General features: G+C 38.8%; 1 protein-coding gene across 2 annotated transcripts; it reads left to right on the forward strand.

Moving 5' to 3' along the window:
• Positions 1–5,063: 5,063 nt before the first annotated feature.
• rab3gap2 (RAB3 GTPase activating protein subunit 2 (non-catalytic)) lies at positions 5,064–21,874 on the forward strand. Of its 2 annotated transcripts, XM_030126200.1 has the most exons (36): positions 5,064–5,456; positions 6,380–6,468; positions 6,895–7,009; positions 7,275–7,356; positions 7,630–7,677; positions 7,760–7,835; positions 8,008–8,109; positions 8,192–8,291; positions 8,417–8,437; positions 8,638–8,736; positions 9,791–9,939; positions 10,072–10,151; positions 10,553–10,645; positions 10,783–10,922; positions 11,672–11,867; positions 11,976–12,119; positions 12,656–12,738; positions 12,818–12,882; positions 12,985–13,075; positions 13,416–13,537; positions 13,664–13,877; positions 14,202–14,299; positions 14,396–14,504; positions 14,600–14,760; positions 14,845–15,019; positions 15,131–15,304; positions 15,539–15,645; positions 16,562–16,628; positions 16,783–16,853; positions 16,937–16,972; positions 17,083–17,157; positions 18,459–18,674; positions 18,847–18,936; positions 19,290–19,514; positions 19,603–19,767; positions 20,927–21,874. In XM_030126200.1, exons 1-36 carry the CDS (start codon positions 5,345–5,347, stop codon positions 21,077–21,079), a joined length of 4,143 nt encoding a protein of 1,380 aa, XP_029982060.1. In that variant the 5' UTR covers positions 5,064–5,344; the 3' UTR covers positions 21,080–21,874. The 2 variants fall into 2 exon arrangements, with proteins under 2 accessions (XP_029982060.1, XP_029982062.1); XM_030126202.1 differs by lacking the exon at positions 8,417–8,437 and having other exon boundaries at positions 20,927–21,079.
• The last annotated feature ends 22 nt before the right edge of the window (positions 21,875–21,896 follow it).

Genomic DNA, 21,896 nt, shown 5'->3' on the forward strand with positions numbered 1-21,896 from the left:
AAATTATGCTTGTCCTGCAAAGATAATTTTCCATAACACGCAGGATAATCAAGGTCAAGAGAAAAGAGGACATGTGAGTTTATGTGAATGCCCTCATTTTCAAAAGACTTACCATTTGATGGATGCCTCTGGACAGCGCAAATGGACTTGCATTGTAGTCAAATAAAAAGAAAGTAATGATTCTAAGTGAGAGTTCTGCTTGAAATGATGAGTACATCAAATATTGTTTTCAATAAAGTTGGAATAAAATATTTTTACTTCTTGTCTTTGTGGAAATGTGATATATTGTGGGTGAATAAAGTACAACTGGGACTCAGTAGGTAATCATTACACCTGGTCAAAGGTAAATGTCTATAAATAGGAATAAAAGAAGAATGTGTCTGAAAACACAATTATTCCAACTTTATGGGCAACAGACACTGTATTTACTTATGTCCTGTTTGTTTGTGTTCTGGCTGATTTTTGTAGTACTCACATTAACCCATAAAGACCTAGTGCTACTTCTGTGGCAGTTCCCAAATGAATTTTTCTCTATTCTTTCTGAAGTGATTTAACATCCTTTATTATAATATTATCTCCTGTATTTTGCATTTTTTAATAAAAATTAGGTATTTTCCTATATTTAATTCACTGATCATATACATGTTCATAAAACCTCAGAGTAAAGTTGAGGGTTATTGTTTCAGAAACATAGAAAACTGAAGAAAAGGTGACTTTTTGACAACAAATATATCAATAACTGAAGGTAAAACCAAGTGTTATCATCCACTGTCATTGATCCAACTCCATGAGTTTTACTGGGGAATCAATGTTGTAGAAGATGACGGTGTTTCCACGGTAACTATGGTGCCTCTGAACATCCAAATGGTTCATATCTGATAACCATAAAAAGATGAAAAACTGCATTTTACACCAATTATTTACATGGATTGATAGGATTAATGGTTCAGAAGTTGTTAGACATTTTAGATCAGTTGATGATTTTGTCTGACAGTGAATGTTTTGGGTTAAAGAAAGGATTTTAAATTCTTATTTTCTCATTGTCTGGTGGACATACACTGACATCATTTTATAAAATCTACCTGTTTCCTCATATGTAGTGAACGACAGTCATCTATACTGCTCTCTCAGCTTGATCACTTATGAAAAAGAGAGTCAACGATGTTTTTACCTGATTTAATGAGAAAAGATAAGAGTAAAAGATCAGGAAGTTTTCACTGAACTGAAAATCAATGTGAAAAACTGCACAAAAAACTAATTAAATGTTGGAAAACATCAGAGTATGTTTTAGAAGACACACATATTATTATTAAATGCCTAGACACATTCCTTACAGTGCTCAGAAAAATGATTTTGTTTAAAACAGTCAAGGCGTGACTGTCTGACTTCTGGATCTGCTTACCCTTTCATGTCTTTTATACGGTTGTGCAGTGCTTGGCTTCATATGCTGCAGACTTCAACGGTCACATCTTGACATGTATTTCTGTTAGAGGCATATTTAAGTGTCATGCCTTAGCTATTCATTTATGCAGAGCATCATTTAGTTTCATAGTAAATCAGGCCTGACAGCAACTTTAATTACAGGCAACTACAACATTTACATGTGAGGATGCAACAAGATTATCATTTGCACTAGATTTAACCGATAAAGACCCAGTAGTACTTTTGTGGCAGTTCTCAAATTATTTTTTCTCTATATTTAACCTTTAGTTAGTGATTTTCACCATTTATGGTAGAGTGCTTCTATGAAACTGCTCCCTAAAACAGGACATGGGGGCTAAAAATTCAAACCAGATGTAGACTAATGTTATGAAGCAAGTTTGGAAGCACTTTTGGTCTGTTTTAAAAATAAATATTTTCTGAGATAAAGACAAACTATTTTTCAGATAAAACACATTTTTATATATTTATTTTTTAATACAAAAATCTACATGTAACATGGTAAAAAGGACACGAAAATTATGCGCTACTTGTTTTTTTTTTTGTTTTTTTTTTTTGCAGATCTTTGTATTCTCTCACAGGTACATTTTGGGAATCAAACTAATTATGCAAGGCAGAGTGTTTCACAAAAATGACCTCTGTTGCAAAATCATTGATGATTTATATGTGTTTAAATGGGCAGATTCTGCATGTAACAGAAGTGGACATGATGGGTTACACACGAAACCTGGAATGAGACTGAGATTCATAAAAAACCCATGTCTGGATTAGAAAAACCACTAGGATCCTCAAATTTAACACAGTGTCTTCATTCATAGCGGTATATAAGACCATTTCAAACTATGTTTTCCAGATCAAATGCACTGACACCTAGGTAGCTTTTCCAGTCCCAATTTTTGGTCTGATTTTTGGCCCTAATATTTGATTAAAGATTCATTAATTTTGGGAAGGCTCAGAGCAAGAGAAAAAATTTTTTTTTTTTTGCATTTATCTGAAGTCATCATTAGGGACATCCTGGGGGGGGAATATGCCTAAATTTTTCTTTTATGATTGGGTCTAAAAAAGCTGGCAAAGTGCCAGGTACCAAAATGAACCCAGTTTCATAGAAGCACCCATATATTATCTTCTTAAGTTTGAGTTTTTTTCAGTGTAAATCATGTATTGTCCTAAATTTAATTCACTGATCATGTAGATGTTCATAAAAGTTCACAGTAAACGCAAAGGTTATTATATCAGAACAGAGAAAACTGAAGAAAAAGTGCCTTTTTCAGTAAGATATATCACTAACTGAACATAAACCAAGTGTCTCCATCCACTGTCATTGATCCAACTCCATGGGTTTTACTGGTGAAGCAGTGTTGTAGAAGATGACAATGTTTCCTCGTTCACATCATATCTGATGACCATGAAGAGACAACAAACTGTATTTTACACCAGTTATTTCCATGTATTGATAGAATTAGTAGATCAACGGGTATTAAACATTTTAAATGAGTAATGTTTGGGTCTTTATGGGTTAAAATAAAGTGGAGCTACAGCAATGCAGATCCCATAATGTGATGACCTGTGTAAATTGTGTTGGAACACATAGTATAATCTTACAAGTTACACAGCAATTTGATGAGAATTTTTTGAAACATTTTACTTTCATAATGTGATTGTCGTACAACGTACACCTTGTCCTTTCAGAAGTTTAACACAACAGGCCTAATATTGAACTCTCCCTGACTGAATGGGCATGCGTCTTTAGAAAAGTGAGATTATGCAAGGAGACATGAAACCGGCCTCAGTCTTTCACACTGCAGTACTTCCTTCAAAGTTTGTGTTTCCCAGATGTAGAGTGTACTTGTGAAGAGATTAAGGCGAGGCAGTGCTGGAGTTTGGCTGCCTGGCAAACACACTTGAAGTCATAACATACGGCAACCAGACTGTGGTGATATGTTGTGTCTCCTGTATCATCAAGAACAAATTCTCCATTTAATGTAGCCTGTGAAGCCTGCAGTGGCCATAACTTGTATAAAATCTAATTCTGACACATTATTATGGACATAAATCTTTTCATAAAATGTGGAATAAAAAACATCAAAATGAAACTAATCTTACAGTGGTAAGAATAAATCAATGCCAATGTCTCTTTGTGAATCAACAACACGTCCATCCTGGATCAGAGTGATGCCAGCTCACTTCCTTGTCAACAAAGGAAGAGGGGGAACCAGATGGGGAGTTGTTTCTGTGCCCTGTAAAACAGTGGACGTAACAACCGCTTAATAATCAGTGGTTCAGGACAGGGAAATTGTGACTGAGACGGCCCAAGGACCTCTCTGACACCCAATTGTTTCCTGAGTTTCTGTGTCCGGCCTTCCGGGCCGGAAACTTTTGGGCACCCTCCAGAGATGAGTTTGTGTGTGTTTACTGTAAGTTCATGTGTGTGTGCTTGAGATGTGAGAGCGAGGTGGGATTGTTAGTAAAGACGCAGGAAATGTGTTGGCAAAATGCCTGTTTCTTTTTAAAGAGCACACAGGAAAAGATGGGAGAGAAAGACAGCAGGCAGCCTTGAACAATACCATGAACAGCTGGTCATGCTGACTACACCCATGTTTACAGAGAAGAGAGTAGTAATCCTGACCTTTGACCTTACAATGATTTTAACTAATGTGAGGTGAAAAAGTCAGAGAATCCAAAACTCCTCTGGAAAAAGGTAATAGTTTGTTAGGAGCACTGTAGTGGACTTGTGGAAGTCTGGTCTCACTGGGTAACTTTCTGCCATAAATATACACAAAATTAAATCTTTGTGGGAATGTAGCGTATCCTCAACTACACAGTATCACACAACTTTCTTTTAGCTTCACTACTACAGAGTCTGTAACCCTGATTTCTTTTCTTGGTTGGTAGCATTCAGTGTAAAGCACAAACATTATTCTCCACTCTAAGCAGGACGTGTTACTCCAACAGTGTCACACTTCCATTTTTCCCACACAACACAACAGCAGGTAGGAACAGAGTTACTCTCAGACAAAGGGGTTGTAATTTAATTACTTAAATATTGTAAGCAACAAAGATTACAGTCACAAAACATTCTGGAGAAACTCTTTTAAGTTTCAAAAAGTAGGATTCAATGATCTAGTCCATGTAACAAGTTTGTATTTACAGGCTATTATAATGTACAGCCTGTTTATGTAAAAAAAATAATAATAATAAAAAAAAAGTGCATGATATAATTGCTCGGTTAAATAAAAGTTGATTTGATTGTAAAAACTAACATCATTGAGTCAGCTTAATCTAGATACATAGAAATAAATAAATAAATATCTTTGACATCTGTAATATACATAAAGGGATTAACAGAACTCTGTAGCTACAAAATAACATGACAATATTTTGGAAGGATGTGAAAAGCAACAGCAGACTGCCTTCTAGTGGTCATATTGTAGCAATACAACTTTAAAAATTCCATTAAATATATATTATACATTTCAGAATATAAGTATTAAATATAGATACTGAGGGTAAAAAAAAAAAAAATGTGTTTTCATGTGTTATTTATTATTTTTAAACAAACACAACTCAACTTATTATTGTTTTGTGAAAGTAAAGTCACCTTTCCCCCGGAAGCGGACCAGTGTTATTATGCTAACGATGTGTCATCAGCACTCCCGAGGGCTGCAAATATTGGAAAATATAACAATACGAGCCCTGTGTTAGCAGCTATTTAGGAGGCAGTTGGATGCAAACAACAAACATTGGTTTTGTGAATTAGCTGTCATAAGGTGAACGCGAAAGAAAGACTTGCAAAGCGACTCAAACTGCTAAGCTACGTTCGTCTTCAACGACTGGACTGTTAACGTTAGCAGGAAAGCTAACTGGACTGAATCTGTTGCCTCGGTCCTGACGGGACGGGAGAGATATGTCCTGCAGCTTATTGGAGTTTTGTCGGCTCCAAGAGCTCAAAACAGTCAGGGACTATTTGTTCAAGAGCCAGAAAACCAAAGAACCTTCCGAGGAGAAGGATCAAACAGGTACCAAGATTCATAAGTGGGGACCATGCTAACCTGTGCCACATATCTAAAACAACACATAATGTCTCATATTTCATCTGATACTAACAACTACCTTATGTGTGTTTTCAGATGTGTCCTTTTAAGTCTGATACACGTTTGCATATCTAGATTTGAAGCACTTCTAATACATATCTGCATATCCAGATATATATCAAAGTAACTGCCTTGTCCTATATTTAAATCCATTTGGCGATAGGAGTATTTAAATGTTGGATAAAATGCTAATGCTTTTTAGAGTAAATAATGGATAAAGCCTGGGCTGGGCTCTGAAATACCCATAAATAAAGAGGGGAGAAGGACAAATCTTCCTGCCCTTTGTGTCATGAGTCATCACTCATCAGGTACCTGAACGCATCACTGCAGGATGCTGAACACATGCATTTGCAATATACTTTGTTCTTTTCTGTTAGTGTATTGTGTAACACCATCTGTATTGAATATTGATCTGTATTTTGTTGTATTTGTTACCTGCTGTGGTACCTACCTGCCTGGTTCTAAAATTTTGCTTTGTCATTTAGACTCATTTATCTTTACACAGTGTGTATTCTTATATTCTTACTGATCTATGTAAGTGTACCACATATGGTATGGTATGCATCATCACCAAAGTCTTTTCATGCAGCGCAACCGATCTACACTGCACCAAATGCATTATAAATGTCCCTGGCAGTGGGTTTGCTTCCTGGATGTTGCGACTTGTTCTTTATCTCCCTGTAGTGCAGCCTTATCACTCTCTCCTGTTTTTGGTGCTGTGTTTTAAAAACTAAGCTAGGGAAGATTGCCGAAATTATTTCTGTATAAGCAGCTTTATCAGCATGACTCCCTTAAGCAAAACCAATTTAATTTGTGTTTTTGTCTTTTGCTCACCCTCTCCCTGACAGAAAATGAGCTATCTTGGGACACCTCTGACTGGGAGGCAGCATGGGATACTGGAGAAAACAAAGAGGAGGAGGCCAAACCTGCTGCAAAAGTCAGTCATTTTTTGTTTTTTTTTTTTGTATTTTCGTATTGTAGTTTTTTTGTCCTGCAAAACTTGCACAGTTTTACAAAGACAATGAAACAAACTTTGCAAAATCAGCCAAGTTTGCCACAATGACACAATTTTTAACCAAATGTGTCAAATGATACCATCTGTTTAGGCTGCAAACAGTTGAACTGATGACAGAGTTTGTAAAATGTCAGAAAAAGCTTACTGTTACTCTTACCTTCACATTTTAAAGGGAAGTGAGATGTTGAAAATGTGCAGAATATCTAGTGAGAGACAAAGTGTAACTCTAGAAAATGGACATTGGAAGAAATATCCCTAGTAAAATTCAATAGCTACAAACAAAGTCTTTGCACATACAAATTGAAAATAAAGTCGTAGTGAATTTTCATTATTTCTGTGCATGTTTAGGAGGAGAGTGTTGGGCAAAGTGGACCCAGCTGGATGCAGGACTGTGTGGTGTCCATGTCGCCCTGCTCTGATTTGTTAGTGGTGGCTCGAGAACACAAGGCTGTCTTTCTCTCAGGTCAGATACTCAAATGCAACACTCATTTCAAAGTACATGATGCAGGTGGTGCTTTTTACATCCAGATTGAAAAATGTATTGTTCTCAAGTCTTTTTCATGAAATGTTTTTAAAAACCCAAGATATTATCATCACCTGTATTTATATTTATTTGTTTATGCTTATTTTTTGCTTATTAATTAGCTGTCTTTTACTGTTTTGTTTTAATGCAGTAAATTCTGTTTAAATATGTTTAATAAATAAAACTGCCTTGACTTGCCTTACAGCTAAATGGCGAACAGATGACAGTGGCAAGGAGGAGATGACCTTGGCTGTGTCTTGGACTGGAACACTCAGTGCTGATGAAGGGTGAGAGACAAATATTATGAATTGAAAAAGAAATGAAAATGCAGAAAAAAGGATAAAAGAAGGGTTGATGGAAAAAAAAATTCACAAGCAAAAATGATAGTCACGTGTAAAAATACAGATGGTGTTGTAATGATACTGAGTTTCCTTGGAAAGCAAATCAGAATCTGATTTTTAAAAATAGTTGACATTGGGAGATTTGTCCAACAGTGAGGAAACAAAACATGAGAGCCCAGCGACATCACATTCTGCTTTGTGTGTTTTTTTTCCCGACAGAGAGTGTGTGAGCAGCTCCATCTGTATACCCTTGGCAAGCCAGAAGAGGTAAGTGGTACTTGTGCTCAAAGTGTTTGTGTGTACAAATGTCATATTTCTGAAGTGTAACTGTGTGTATTTATGTGTGAAGGAGCTCCACTGGTCGGCCTGACTGGACATGTGTAGTTGTGGGCTTTACTTCTGGATATGTTCGCTTCTACACAGAGGTACGTCAATCATCCACAGTACATAGTCTTTTTTGCATCTGCATATGTTTTTATTTATTATTATACAAGTAACAAAATAAAAAACAAAACAGATTCACACATCCAACTCCTTTTTTCAAATACTAAATGTAAGCAATGAATACAGTGTTGTATTTATTTTGTTCGGTGTTAGAATGGGGTTCTGCTCCTGGCCCAGCTGCTCCATGAGGACCCTGTATTAAGGCTCAAGTGTCGCACATATGAGATCCCTCGTCATCCTGGAGTAACAGAGCAGGTAATAAACACCCAGGAAACTGCTGTCAGAACAGTGTGTAGAAATGATCTCACTGTATAACTATTGATTTGTCCCTCCACAGCATGAGGAGCTGAGTATCCTCTACCCTGCGTCTCTGGTCACCATCGATGGCTTCAGCCTCTTTCAGTCTCTGCGCGCCTGCAGGAACCAAGTAGCAAGAGGTAGTCCAAACAGGGAAAAAGTGTATGAGCATTCAGTCATGATAGGGTGCATATGATAGAATGTGTATTACCATTGCAGTGTGTTAATGGGGTGTGTTTTCTTCACTTGCTGGCTGTGTGGATAGTGTATGCCACACCCCATTCAGGTACAAAGAAACACAGAATTTAGACACAGAAACAGTTGGTAACTGAGCTAGGCTTCTGTAGAGCATCTCATAGTCATTTCTGGTTAATCCCAACCAGACAGTTTAGTTTTAGTTACCAATTAGCTAAAAGCAAACCGTAGAGAGTGCAACATTGGTGCAAACATTTACCTGATCCCTGTTTCTTCCATGTGTCTGTTCAGCTGCAGCAGCAGGCAGTGATGTGATCCAGCCTCCTCCACTGGCCTATAAGAAGTGGGGTCTTCAGGACATGGACACTATTGTGGATCACAGCAGTGTGGGTGAGAGAGGAAAAGGGGCAAAAAGGGGGATATGCCAAGATAAGGGTGTCGGTCAGTGCCTGCTTTAAAACAGATACTGTACATAAACAGGCTGGTAAATGTTATTCTTTGGATTGCAGAAATAATTGAATTGTAATTGCAGTGTCAGCTAATGCAATTATGTAAAATCACATTTGTTTAGATCAGGGATCACCAACCCTGGTCCTCGAGATCTACTATCCTGCATATTTCAGATGTCTCCCTCTTCCAGCATACCTGACAGTCGTTATCAGGCTTCTGCAGAGCTTGATGATAGGCTTATCGTATCAGTCAGGTATGTTAGAAGAGGGATACATCTAAAACATGCAGAATAGTAGATCTCAAGGACCAGGGTTGGTGACCCCTGGTTTAGATGAGGGGACACTGAGCAGTACCATGTAAAACATATATGTCTTTGTATTTTTAATCATGTTTTGGGAAAAAAAAATGTACAAGTTAAAAAAATGAGTGATCACTGCATTTTCATGAATAACCAGTAGAGAATACAGCACACTGCCCATAATAGAACAGAACAGAGCTGCTAAACAAATTTTCATTGTTCCCGTGAAAGTGACAATAATATTCTATTCTATTCTATTCTATTCTATTCTATTCTATTCTATTCTATTCTATTCTATTCTATTCTATTCTTTTCTATTCTATTCTATTCTATTCTATTCTATTCTATTCTATTCTATTCTATTCTGCCCGTAATGCTCAGATTATGATGTTTTAAATCATGCAGGCAAACTTATTGACTAATTGCTTTATTCTGCTTTGATTGAAGTGTCTTCTAATGCAGATTTGCAGTTTTCACATAGTTTTCTAAATACAAGAAAGTAAAGCCTATCTACTGTTACAAAATCAGTTCAATCAAATGAATAATTCAATATGTTTTAGTTGTATAAAGAAGGCAAATTCTGCTATTTGATATAAAAACAAATTGACTTAGTTTCTTTTAATAACATTTTGTATTTACAGCCCTAATTTTGTTTATTGTCTTCCTGTCCTGTTTTTTTCTGCCCTTTTTTGTCAGGTATTATGACGCTGTGTGTATTTGACCAGATGAAGAATGCCTCTATTCTTGGAGGATACAACTCTTCAGTCAAAGGCAGCCCCCCAGCTATGGCCCAGTACGTCACTGTGGGAGGTGGACCGTTCACAGGCTTTTACTATGCAGTAGAGGTCAGTGTACATGAAACATGTTAATCATTACACATAAAATTGGCCGCTGCAAATATTTGAAATGACAGACAAAAAAGCATGTGCACGGAATAGATTTTTAGGACTAAACGTAGTGTCTCTGTTTGTTTTTAGGGAAGTTCCCAGCCTCTTCTGTCCCACGTGGCAATGGCTGTGGCCAGTAAACTCACCTCGGCTCTCTTCAATGCAGCAAGGTGTGCTAGTTTGTGTGTCTAAAGCCACACGTGCATGTGTGTATCCGCAAAAACCTCACCTCACACCCTGAAATTGAATGAAACCTTTCCCTAACAATGATGTTGAAGCTGTTATGACCAATTAGACAATGATACAAGGCTCAGTGGAGCTGTGATGGAGCAGGACATGAAGTACCACAAGTCAGTTTTAATATACACACTTCGCAGTTGAATGTAGGACAACAGGCTTCCACCTCAGTTTGTCCTGTCATCCTCCATAGAATGTACTTCCACTTGGTTTTAGGACTCTTATTTGTGCCACTGTCACTTTCCTCTTCTTATGATTTACTTTTTAACATAATTTTGCCTATCTTAATCTCGCTTGTCATCTTACTGGCTTCTGTTTTCATCGTTTTTCTTAGTGGATGGTTAGGTTGGAATAAACACAAGAATGAAGAGGAGGCTCCTCAGAAACACAGGCCCAAGGTGGAGCCTGCAACACCTTTGGCGATCAGGTACTGATAATGATTTCTGAACAAAAACAATCTCCTTTTGGGATTTATTGAACAGGGCACTATGAGAAGATGACTTGTTCATAGTGGAGGAGGTCAGTGATAAGTATAATTTAGAGGAAATTGTGTTTCTCTTCTAGATTTGGTCTCCCAGACTCTCGTCGCCACGGTGAATCCATCTGTCTTTCTCCTTGCAACACACTGGCAGGGGTGACAGATGACTTTGGAAGAGTTTCTCTGCTGGACCTGGCTAGAGGCATCGCTATTCGCATGTGGAAAGGTGAGGAGAAAGTAGTAAATGATGGCATATATAGGTTTTGTCTACACTTATGTGTGAATGTCAAGAACGCATACAAAAGTGTAGAATAGTGGTCGAAATGAAATGTGTAAATAATTCATGTGGTTGGAGAGAATGAAAAATAAACTGTGGATGATTTGACTTTAAACATTATTCTGAAAGTGTTACTTTAAAGATAAAGAATTTACATAAAGGATAATTGCAATGAGTAGTTGTTTGTTAAACATCCCCACCAAATTTTTTTTTTTACCTTCTAAACTTCTCACATAGTTTTATTTCAACAAATCACCTGATATATCAAAGGTTAGAGAAATAGACCAGAAACTAGGTACAGTTTTTGCACATCAGTACTTTGTTTTTTCTTCTGTCCCCTCCTGTAAATTAAGTGGTAACCCCTTAAATTTATCTGGTGCTTCTGTATATAAAAGTGGATCTAATCTGAACTTAAAGCTGACTTTACCTCCAGCAGGTACAACAGAAACATGCAATGACAGCATTAATGCTTCATTCTTAATAATACAATGATGTATCAGCTACAGGGACCAACAATGTAGTTTTATTTCAACACTTGAACTCCTTTTCATTGATAATGCAGACTTTTACTTAAGTATGTTTTTTTCATGCAGTACTTACTTGTACTGGGAGTGTTTTTAACATTTTAGTTAACTAAAGAATCTGAATACTTCTTTCGCTAATGACAGTAACTGTGAATTCATGTATCTCATCTCCAGGTTACCGAGATGCTCAGCTGGGTTGGCTGCAGGTTCCAGAAGAGCGAAGCATTCGGGAGTTCTCCCCTTCCGCTTCCCTCCCCAGACGTCATGCTCTCTTCCTGGTCATCTATGCCCCACGTAGAGGAATCCTAGAAGTGTGGGCAATGCAGCATGGGCCACGGGTTGGAGCCTTTAATGTGGGCAAACACTGCAGGTACTCACAGCGCACTCTCAAAGTGAAAAGAATAGACAAAACAGAGGAATTCAGAATTAAACAAACAATACTGTACACAGTCTCTGATTAAAGTGAATGCACTTCCAGGTTACTGTATGCTGGATACCGTCTAATGGGGGTCAACAGTGTGACCAGTCAGGGCTGGCAGCTCCACACCCAGCAGGTGTGTCTTCTGGATCCCACCACAGGAGCACTGAGGACTGTAAACGTCCCCTTCCACCTAGCCCTCAGGTTGGCACAAAGACATCAAAACATGCATGTTCCTTTAAAGACACTGCACATCAGCTGTACGCTGAACAGATTACTGAGAACTTATACATTCCTTTTTTTCTTTTGTTCAGACAAGGTATAGGTTTTTAGATGTTACCTGCTTGACAGTTTCGACTGTGACTCCAGTCTTCCTCAGAAGTGTCCTCTGACGTGCTGCTGACATGTCATTTATCAGCTGGTCGGCTCGATGGACCAATCAGAGCCCATTGAGCCGACCGCGACTGGAGTCACAGTCAAAACTGTCAAGCAGGCAACATCTAAAAAACTATACTTAGTCTGAACAAAAGAAAAAAAAGGAAAGTATAATTACATAAATAGAAGACGAAATGAGTGTCATTAGCCAGATTACTGAGCATTTCTTCTAAGACTGTTTGCAGTTATCATGTGGAAAATAAATAATGTTCTTTCTCATGAGACTTCCTAATAAAGTTTAATGAGCAGTTCTAGTTGGGTTTGTCTGCAGTTTAATCCATCATTCTGTGCATCTTCTAATTCAGTGACAAGAAGAGCGAACGAGCCAAAGACATGCATCTGTTGAGAAGACTGACGACTGTACTAAAGAGCAGAGAGGTCGAACCGGGTACGACATTCAAGATGATAGATAGATGTGAAGTATAAAAGGAAAAGGTTTTGTGTTTTATAACTCATTTTCTTTTTAGATGTTTTGGAAAGTGAAGCCAAAAGCGTACTGCTGGATATCAAACACCCTGCCATTAAAAAGCAGGTACTAAAGATCATTTCAGGTTATTTATATAAGCACCTAAATTAACTTATTTTTGCACTTTTTAAGTGAGATTTCTATGTGTACTCTGCATTTCCACTTAAGGCTTTGGAGTCACTGCTGTCCAATAAGAATGCTCCTGTTTCATGTCTTACTAATATTACATCGGCCTTATACGACACTCTGAAAGACCAAGGTAGAGTACCAGATCTTTACTCTTTACTTCATATTAAAGTCTTGATTTATTCCGTGGGCATATATTCACACTGCAAACTATTTGGTTCTTACCAAGATAAAAAAAAACAACTTAGATTTAGAAGTGTTAGATAATTTATCTTGTTTTAAGCGTTCATACAATCTTAATTCAAGAATCTTGTCAAGTGAAACTATCTTGCTGCATGGACAGATAATTTCACTTGTTTTTAGTACCTTTTTTCTCAGATTTCATGTTTTTATCTTGTTTTTAGACACCCCTTTTTTTGCAGCGCATATCTATACGTATCATTTTTTTCTTGTTCTGTCGACCTGTATTACAGATCCTGAGGAGGTGGACCCAGCATTACTCCAGCTCTGCTCTTCACAGCTGAAACTGCTGCAGCTCTACTCTGACATCCAGCAGCTACATTCTGCTGCAGACGCAGAGCCCAGCTCTGACCCTGTGAGAGGAGTAACACACACAAAGCTTACATTACTCATATTTATGTTTAATTTGTTAGATTATTGTTGTGTGGTTGTCACATTAAGCCTGTGACTGTGTTTCACCCTGTACTCTCTCAATATGCAGCTGGACTCTTTTGCGGGTATCGAGGATGAACTGTCCCGTGTGCTTCCCACCTTGAACCGCTACACTCAACTCAACTCCAGACCCAGTGTTTCTTTTGCTCAGGACTCACCTGACTCACCTTTAAGTGCACAGGCCTTTCTCTCACATATCGAGTGCACCCCTGAAGGGGAGCTGAAGGTGACCCGCAAGTCTGAGACTGAATGGACCCAGCTAGGTGGGCAATGAGAGGAGTATTTTAACTGGTTCATGGTCCGTGTGTGGTTACAACAATATTAGAAGTTTGATCTAGTCGCACAAATGTAAAATACTGTCTACGTTACTTCCAAATGTTCCAGACTTGTCTTTTAAGTTGTATACTTCTATTCTGAATTTAACATTGATGGTAGTCTTAAATATCACAGTAGCCACAGCAGCTGCATTATGGTGCTACAAAGATGTTCCATCTTTTATTAGCATTTCCTCATCTTTTTTGTTATCATATCATATGGTTCAGCCCTAGTAAGTTACAAAAGGGTTCATTTCTGTGTGTCCTTTGAAGGGAACTTCCTGTTCTGGGGTTGCCTGTGTGGAAAAAGTTCACTACATAAAGTTTGCGATACACTACAGCAGGCTGGCATCAGTCCACAGCAGCTGCTGGTAAGGAATAGAAGAACGTCTTACCTTCAAATCCAAATAGCTCATCCTCCTTTGTTTTAGATGTTAAATCTTGTACTTTTTCTCTTGTGCTGTCAGTCTCTTTTGCTGAGCATGTGGTTGCAAAGGGAGAAGGAGATACTACAGAGGCCAGAGGAGACGGTTCGAAACCTACACACATTACTTATGGCCCTTAGCAACATGAAAGGTGTTTACTCTTATCCAACGTGATGCCTATAATTTGAATGAATCATTAAAAAGGGTAGATATGTACACAAACACTTCCTTTCCTCTGTTATTCAGGTGCAGTTGAGGACTCTTGGGACCCCCAGTCTATTTCTCCCTGGTGGCAGCAGGTTCGCAATACATGCATCCAGTCCCACAATGCTGCAGCTGCTTTGTTGGCTGCCCTTGTCGCTCATTGTGCCGCTAAGGCTAGCATCACCAGCCGAGCTGACAGCAAGGTAGGAAAACCTTACTCAAGAAAGCACATGTACAGGAGTCAAAGGATCAAACACTGGTTAATTATTTGTTGATGTGTGTGACAGTTGCAGTCAGAGTGGGAGGCTGTGTCCCTGGATCTAGAGCAGTGGGCGGTGTGTGTTCGTCAGCTGGAGGATGTGCTGGTGCTGCAGACTCTACTACTCTTGCCTCCACCCCAGGGATCAGCTGGAGGAGCTACAGCACAGTGCTCAATCAAAATGCTGCTGGAGGGAGGCACAGGTTGGCTCTGAACAAAATACTCCCAGGAAAATTGAATACCACCTTCCTACTTTCATTAATGTGTTTGTGCACCTTTTGTTAATTTTCTTACTGCTCTGTCTGTCAATAAAGGTGGAGTTGCAGACAGTGTTTCCAAGTGGGTATTCAGGCACAACTTAGTCCCAGAGCGGCTCAAGGAAATTCTCCAGAAAAAAGAAGATAAGGATTCAGATGACAAAACAGAGCCAAGACAAGGAGGAACAGAAAAGGAGAAAGAGAAACAAGAGGACAATGACAAGATGGCAGGTCAGAACGAAAGAAAGGACAGGACAACAACAGATCAAAGTTCATCCTTTGAAATGTGTTTACCATGAACTGACGTACGCCATAAGCTGTCAGGGTTAAGCTTTAACAGTTAATTTTATTTCTGGTTAAGTTTAGTAAGATTTACAGTAGAAGTAAGTGAACAACTGAAAAACTGATCACAGTCCATTGTATTTTGTCCAAAGTCTTTATATCCTTAATCCATTATTTTTTCAGAAATGTTGATGGCAGTCCGCCAGCGCTTCCCAAACTCCCTTTCTCCTGACCTACTCTTCGCCCACTGCTGTTGGGAGTATGTGGTGCAGTGGAACAAAGACCCCGAGGTGCACATACACCCTGAAAAACAAGCAAACACATTTTATGATTTATGATAAATGTAGTTCTAAAGAGGGTACATATTGTTTTTTAGTGTAAATGTTTGGGGGGGACTCCTTTCTTTCTAAATTCTTATTTCTATAAATGACAATAATAGCTATGATGATGATAATTATGACTGCTTGCTGTTTCAACACTAGCTTTTCCAATGATGATGTTTCATTTAGCAACAGTAAAGTTAATGGTGTATGACCTTCAAAAACTGTAAAATATTGTAAACAGGGTTCCTACATAAGTATGGAAAAGTATGGAATTTGATTTTATGAATTTCCAGGTCTGGAAAAGTATGGAAAATGAAAACAAATATATGGAAAAATATTCATGTTTCCAAGACTGTTACCTCTGTTCTATTTTCTAAAACAAACTTCTGAATATCTAAAAAAAAGAAATGGATTGATCTGTTTTTTTAAGGCGCTTGCTAGTGCAGCTAAAATGTTTGTGCGAAATGTTTGTGCTACGCATCCCAAAAAACATTTGAGCAGATTGACAAGTTGAATGCCCAGCCTTCTACTCTTATCCTCCTCCAACCCATTTTAAGGCCCATCCAGGTATAGTCAAATTTCACTGCTGCTTCGACAGACAGGTGATGTCCATACACTGTTTGTGAGCGAGCTATTCAACATGTCTTGTATGATCACTGGCAGAACTCATAACGGTAGATGTAAATTTTCTGACGAGTTGCTCATAAATCCCAAATAGAAAGACTGGTTGACATGTTTTTTTACCAAGACATCTGGAAATTAAGGTCTAGAAAAAGTATGGAATTTTGAAATTTCAAATGTGTAGGAACCCTGTGTAAAGATGTGTGATAGATGTTTAATAAAATCTCCTTAAAATGGTAAATACATGTGTTTTTCCTCTCAGGAGGGCGGGTACTTGTGCTTGGCTGTGGAACATCTGAAGCAGGTCTCCAGTGCTCATATCCAACTAGGTGAGTGTCATTCTGACTCTTTTGTAGATGCTTCTTTTCTTCAAAAATGCTAGTGTCAAGACCATAAAATCTACAATAATCTTCAGGTTTTCTGTTGGTTGTGCTGTGCTTTTCTGCAGTTACACTTGTTTGTAACAGCTTGAATCTTCCTCAGGTATTTCTACAATGATGTGGAGTACTTTCATTGTCAAGCGTTTTTCTGCTGCTGCCTTCCTGATGGAAAAAGTATGTGACACACATACAGTATGTCTGTGTGTTTTTATTCTGGGAAAAGAAATGATTAACATGTGTACGCTTGTTTTTTGTAGGTGGGGAAAGCACCCAAAGATCGGTTATGTCGACGTGTAAGTACTGTAGTTTATCATGTTTATTTATTTGACTCTATCGTGTTTTTAGTAACTTACACGTAATTAGATTTGCTCTGCTTATGGTGGATGTCTGTTGATGTGTTCAGGATGTTGGGATGGGAGACAAGGCTGTAACGTCTTTCCTGGGCTGCTGTGTCCAGCTGCTGCAGATCCTCATGGAGGTGACTGGACTATTGGTTAACAATCAGTACCATATGTCTTTTTTAAATTACTACGTAAGTAAGGAGTCCACAACAAAGCATGGAGAATGGCCAGCGCCTCGCATAAATCCTGATTTAATTTTATTTATTTTACATTTTTAGACTTTTAAGCTCTTAAACATATGCATTATTAGATGTGTTGGCTTCATTAAGTCATAGTTGAAGGTCCGCTGTGATGTGTAATGCCATTAGAAATCTTGAAAAATAAATTCAGATGGGCACAAATTTTTGTTTTTGTAAATAAATCTTACAGTTGAGCTCAGACTGTATAGATTTGAAAGCCTTGAACGCTATAACACTACGCATTGCTTTATTGTTACTAATACTACTAGTGTCACTGGTATTAAACCACTAAACCGGTCCCAAGTTTCATTTGTCTTGCAAGCCTGCAGCATCAAAACATACTTGGTGTTTTTGATCCATCAGCTAGCTGCCTTACTTAGAATCTGCATGTGCTTTTTGAATGAATGTAACACATTCATGTTAACACATACTGTAAATATTTTCCCTTGTCATTTCTTCTTCTAATAATTGTGATGTAACAATATCTTTATTAATATAGCACCCATCAAAGTAAGTAAGCAAAACAAATGGAAGCACAAATGAAAGCACAGAAACAGAATAGAATAGAATAGAATGTCTCTATTGTCATTGTACAGGTACAACGAAATTGAAAGTGCAATTGTCTTTAGGCGCCATAAAAGTATAATGTATATAAAAGAGTATAAAAAAAAGAAAATATAAAAGAAAAACCCTGACGGCATAAATATCTAAAGAAGCAGCATAGAAAAGTGTCACAGGAAGTATAAAAGACACATAAAACATCATCATATACCCTTAGACAACATTCAGCATTTCCACACTTATATTAACTAGCGGCATTGTACCCGTGGTGCCATTGTACGATAGCGCCCTCCCGTGGTGCAACAGCAGCATTGCACCCGTACGCCCTCCCATGCTGCAACATCAGGACAAACATCCGGACACGTGTTGGACACGTGTCGGACATAGAACGTCCATTATAGTAGGATGTCCAGCAGTGTTCAGCGTGATTATGGCCCTGGGATAAAAACTGTTTTTTAGATGGTTTGTGCTGGTCTTTAGTATCCGGAAACATCTGCCAGAGGGTAAAAGTTCAAAAAGTGGGAAACCAGGGTGGAAAAGATAAATAAATAAATAAAATGATTAATATACAATGTGAAATAGATCATATGAATTAATTCTAAGATGTACACTCTATAAACTGAATGGTTTCCTTGCAGGCGGACTCTGCGGTGGAGGAAGTTACCCCTCCTGAAATCTCTGTGGACGAGGTGTGGTGTGGGGCAGAGGGTCCAGCCTCGATAGCTGAACTGGCCCTGGAGCAAAGAGGTGTGCACTACCCACTGGTCCAGCACCACTGTCTGCTGGCCTCCCTGCTGCACGCTGCTATGATGTTTAGCCTGAAGGTGAAGCCACTTAGTCTGTTTGACAGCAAGGTGAGCTGGAGAGTGGGAAGACACACACACTTGAAAACCAGCAATAATCTACAATACAGCCACCACAGTGTCAAACTAAATCTGGCTTGTTATTATGACACATTGCTTAATGGATGTAGACTGTTGTTTTCATAGGATTTGGATTTTAAGCTGTTTTGGGCATGTGTTTTAGGGTAAGAATGCGTTCTTCAGGGATCTGACGACCATCCAGCTGATGCCCAGTGGAGATATGGATCCAGGAGTGGTCGCTTTACGGCAAGAAGTAAGACATGGACTCACTTTGTGCAACTGACTGCAGCCGTCGAGCCACATTACACGAATCCTCACATCCCTTCAGTGTCTTCTCATAAAATACATAATTGATATCAAGATAGTGCTTCTCACTTCCAAGTCCCTACATGTCCTCACCCCTTCATATTCCACCTCAACTCTCAATTTTACTATGATCTCTCAAAAAATGCTCAAAACCCATATTTACCATACCATATTTCCCTGTAACTGAGCTATAGTAACTTTTATGTGTGTATTGCTTCATACGTGCACGTTATTCCGGTTTCTGTATCTATCACTTTTCCTTTTTCCTTTGACTTGTCACATCTCATCCTTGTGTCTCAGTTCCTCCTGCGGGTCCTGACCGGCTGGGTCCAGGCTATAGATACCCCTTCCAGCTCAACTTCTGGTTCTGGTTCCGTCCCTCTACCCTCCAATGGTCCTACAGCAGACTGGTGGCCCTCGTTGTGTCTGGACCTGGGCTCCCTGCTGCAGGTCAACCCTGACATCCTGCGCCGGCACCTCGTCTGTGAGCTCTACAACCAGGGTCTCGACCTCCGTGCCGAAGAAGTATGAGGAATAAGACAAGCTGCACATCACACCGGTGTTAAATGCCGTAGTTCCTCACCTGTGTCATGCGCTTCTGCGTCTCTTTCAGGTGATGTTAGAGGTGGAGGATAAGGACGTCCTGGGCTCTCAGCTGCTGGTGCTGACGGGTCAGAGACTGAGCTACTCCCTTCTCCACAGTCAGAGCCAGACCCAGCCCGCCATGGAGCTGCTGGCCCGTCTGCCTCCCACCCTCTGCACATGGCTCAAGGCGATGGTGAGTCACCAAACAGTCCTGAAGTCTCTCAGTTATTTAATGTAGTCATTTTGTACTAACTCACCTCATCCCTCCCCTGTCATATCATGGGATAGGGATGGGAAGTTCATGGGACCTTTAAAAAACCTACAGCTTGCACCCACTTCAGTTTTTTAAAGCTTGGCCCTAGGACCTCAGTGTTATTATCAATGTGTGTGTGTTAATCCATATCAGTTGCTTTTGTTTCATCAGATTGAGTTGAATTTTACCATGAAGTTTCAAGAAATTCTGAGTAAACTTTACATCAACCACTTATGTGAACACTTGTCATGAATATAAAAAAATAATAATAAATGTGTGATCAATTAGATTATTTTTTTTCTGGAGGGTTTTTAAATTATAAGTAATATTCAATCTGAAATAATTACTGTGATAATAATGATAAATACTACAAGGATCAAAATGTAGGTTTTTCTGCTTTCTATGGCCATCAGGTTTTTCCCTTCGGCCACAGGGTATTGTCATCAGTTGGTCATCTGTCCGTCTGTCTGTCCAAAAACTTTGGCATGCACTAATAATTCAGGCCACTGGGGGCAGTAGTGCACCTTATAAGTCACATTTAGGGTTTTCAAGTGCGCATGTTATGTTTTTTTTTATTTTTTTTATGCCAGGACAAACAACCTCTGGATAAAATAAAACTCTTAATACTGCACATAGTGTGTGCAGTGCACACTGTTACAATTTGTCACAAAAAAGCAAAAACTGGTGGTCTAATGGCTTCCAGAAGTATAGATTCTTTTCTGAGGAACTAAATTATTTATTAAGGTAACCTTTCCAAGATCCCATGAATTTAAAGTTGGGCTTCACATTTTTTCCATGAAAATCCATGACCTTAACTGTGAAATGTTGTGAAGTTTGTCTTGAGCTTTGCATGCAGTGATTCGTTTCAGCACAAATCGATTCTATTTACATTCCCACTATTTTCATCGCTTTATTACCCACCCATACTTATCGCAATAAGTTAATTATAATTTAATTAGGTTTTGGTTTTTTTACGTAAGTCACAAATGGAAACCGAAAGTGCTGGAAAAAGACAGAATTTGCACCTAATTTATTCAAATGTATATGGTTTGTTACAACCTGATTCTGTGTTTAACTTGATGTATTTTCTGTGTTGCAGGACCCCAGTGAGCTGCGATGCCCCCTCGTCCCCCTGACCCAGACCAGCAGGCTGGTCAGCCGTCTGATTGAAATCCTGCCAGAGAACCACGCCCAGTACAGCCTGGCTCTGCACCTCCTGGAGGCTGTGGAGGCCCTGACCACCGAGGACTGAGAGGAAAGGAAGGAAGTGGCGCTGGAGGCTGAGGCAAAACCACTTCCCCAATCAGGATTGTGTTTCTCATATCAAGTAAATGGGACATGGTCGAGCAAGTCAGAAACATTAAGTCTCCCTATTTTTGTCATTATTTTGTAAAAGGTTTGTTTGTTCTTCAGATCATATTTGTGTGTTAAATGTGTCCTCACAGCTTTAACATAGATGGCAGTAATACATCTAGTACCAGCCACAAGCTTGGACACACATTCCATGGTTTTTCATTGTTCAGTTTTTATATTTTAGATGAATACTGAAGATATCAACAGGTAAATGACACATGCTGTTTCATAATTGTTATCTTCAGGATTAATCAAAAATGTAGAGAAGAAAAAAATCTGGCTGGTACTGAGCGGATATATAGGATTTTAACAATTTTAACCCCTCATATTTTTGCGCATGTATCATAAGTTTGTTGAAGAGTATTGCTCTGTGGATATGTTCATGAGATGGTTATTAAGGAATGACTTTTTCTCCGTCACTCGTCATTTCTGCTCAGTCAGGTTTCCCACTGGTTTACTTTAAAATGAGCTGTCCTGAGTGCCATATGAGAGCTCTGTTTGACATTTCTCTTTTCTCTTCCCTGCTTGTGTAAAAGACTGATGTATCATAAGAAATATGGACCTTATTTTTTATTTATATATGCAGACAGTTCTGAACTAGCTGTGCCTGTACACCTCCAGTTCTGTAGTCCTACACACAGCTGCTCACATGGGGCTAATCCAATGCAGAATAAAGGGGTTTCTCAAAAGCTTACATGTTCATTTCCTGTTCTGTT

The sequence above is a fragment of the Sphaeramia orbicularis genome, chromosome 22, assembly GCF_902148855.1.
Source record: "Sphaeramia orbicularis chromosome 22, fSphaOr1.1, whole genome shotgun sequence".
Taxonomy (NCBI): domain Eukaryota; kingdom Metazoa; phylum Chordata; class Actinopteri; order Kurtiformes; family Apogonidae; genus Sphaeramia; species Sphaeramia orbicularis.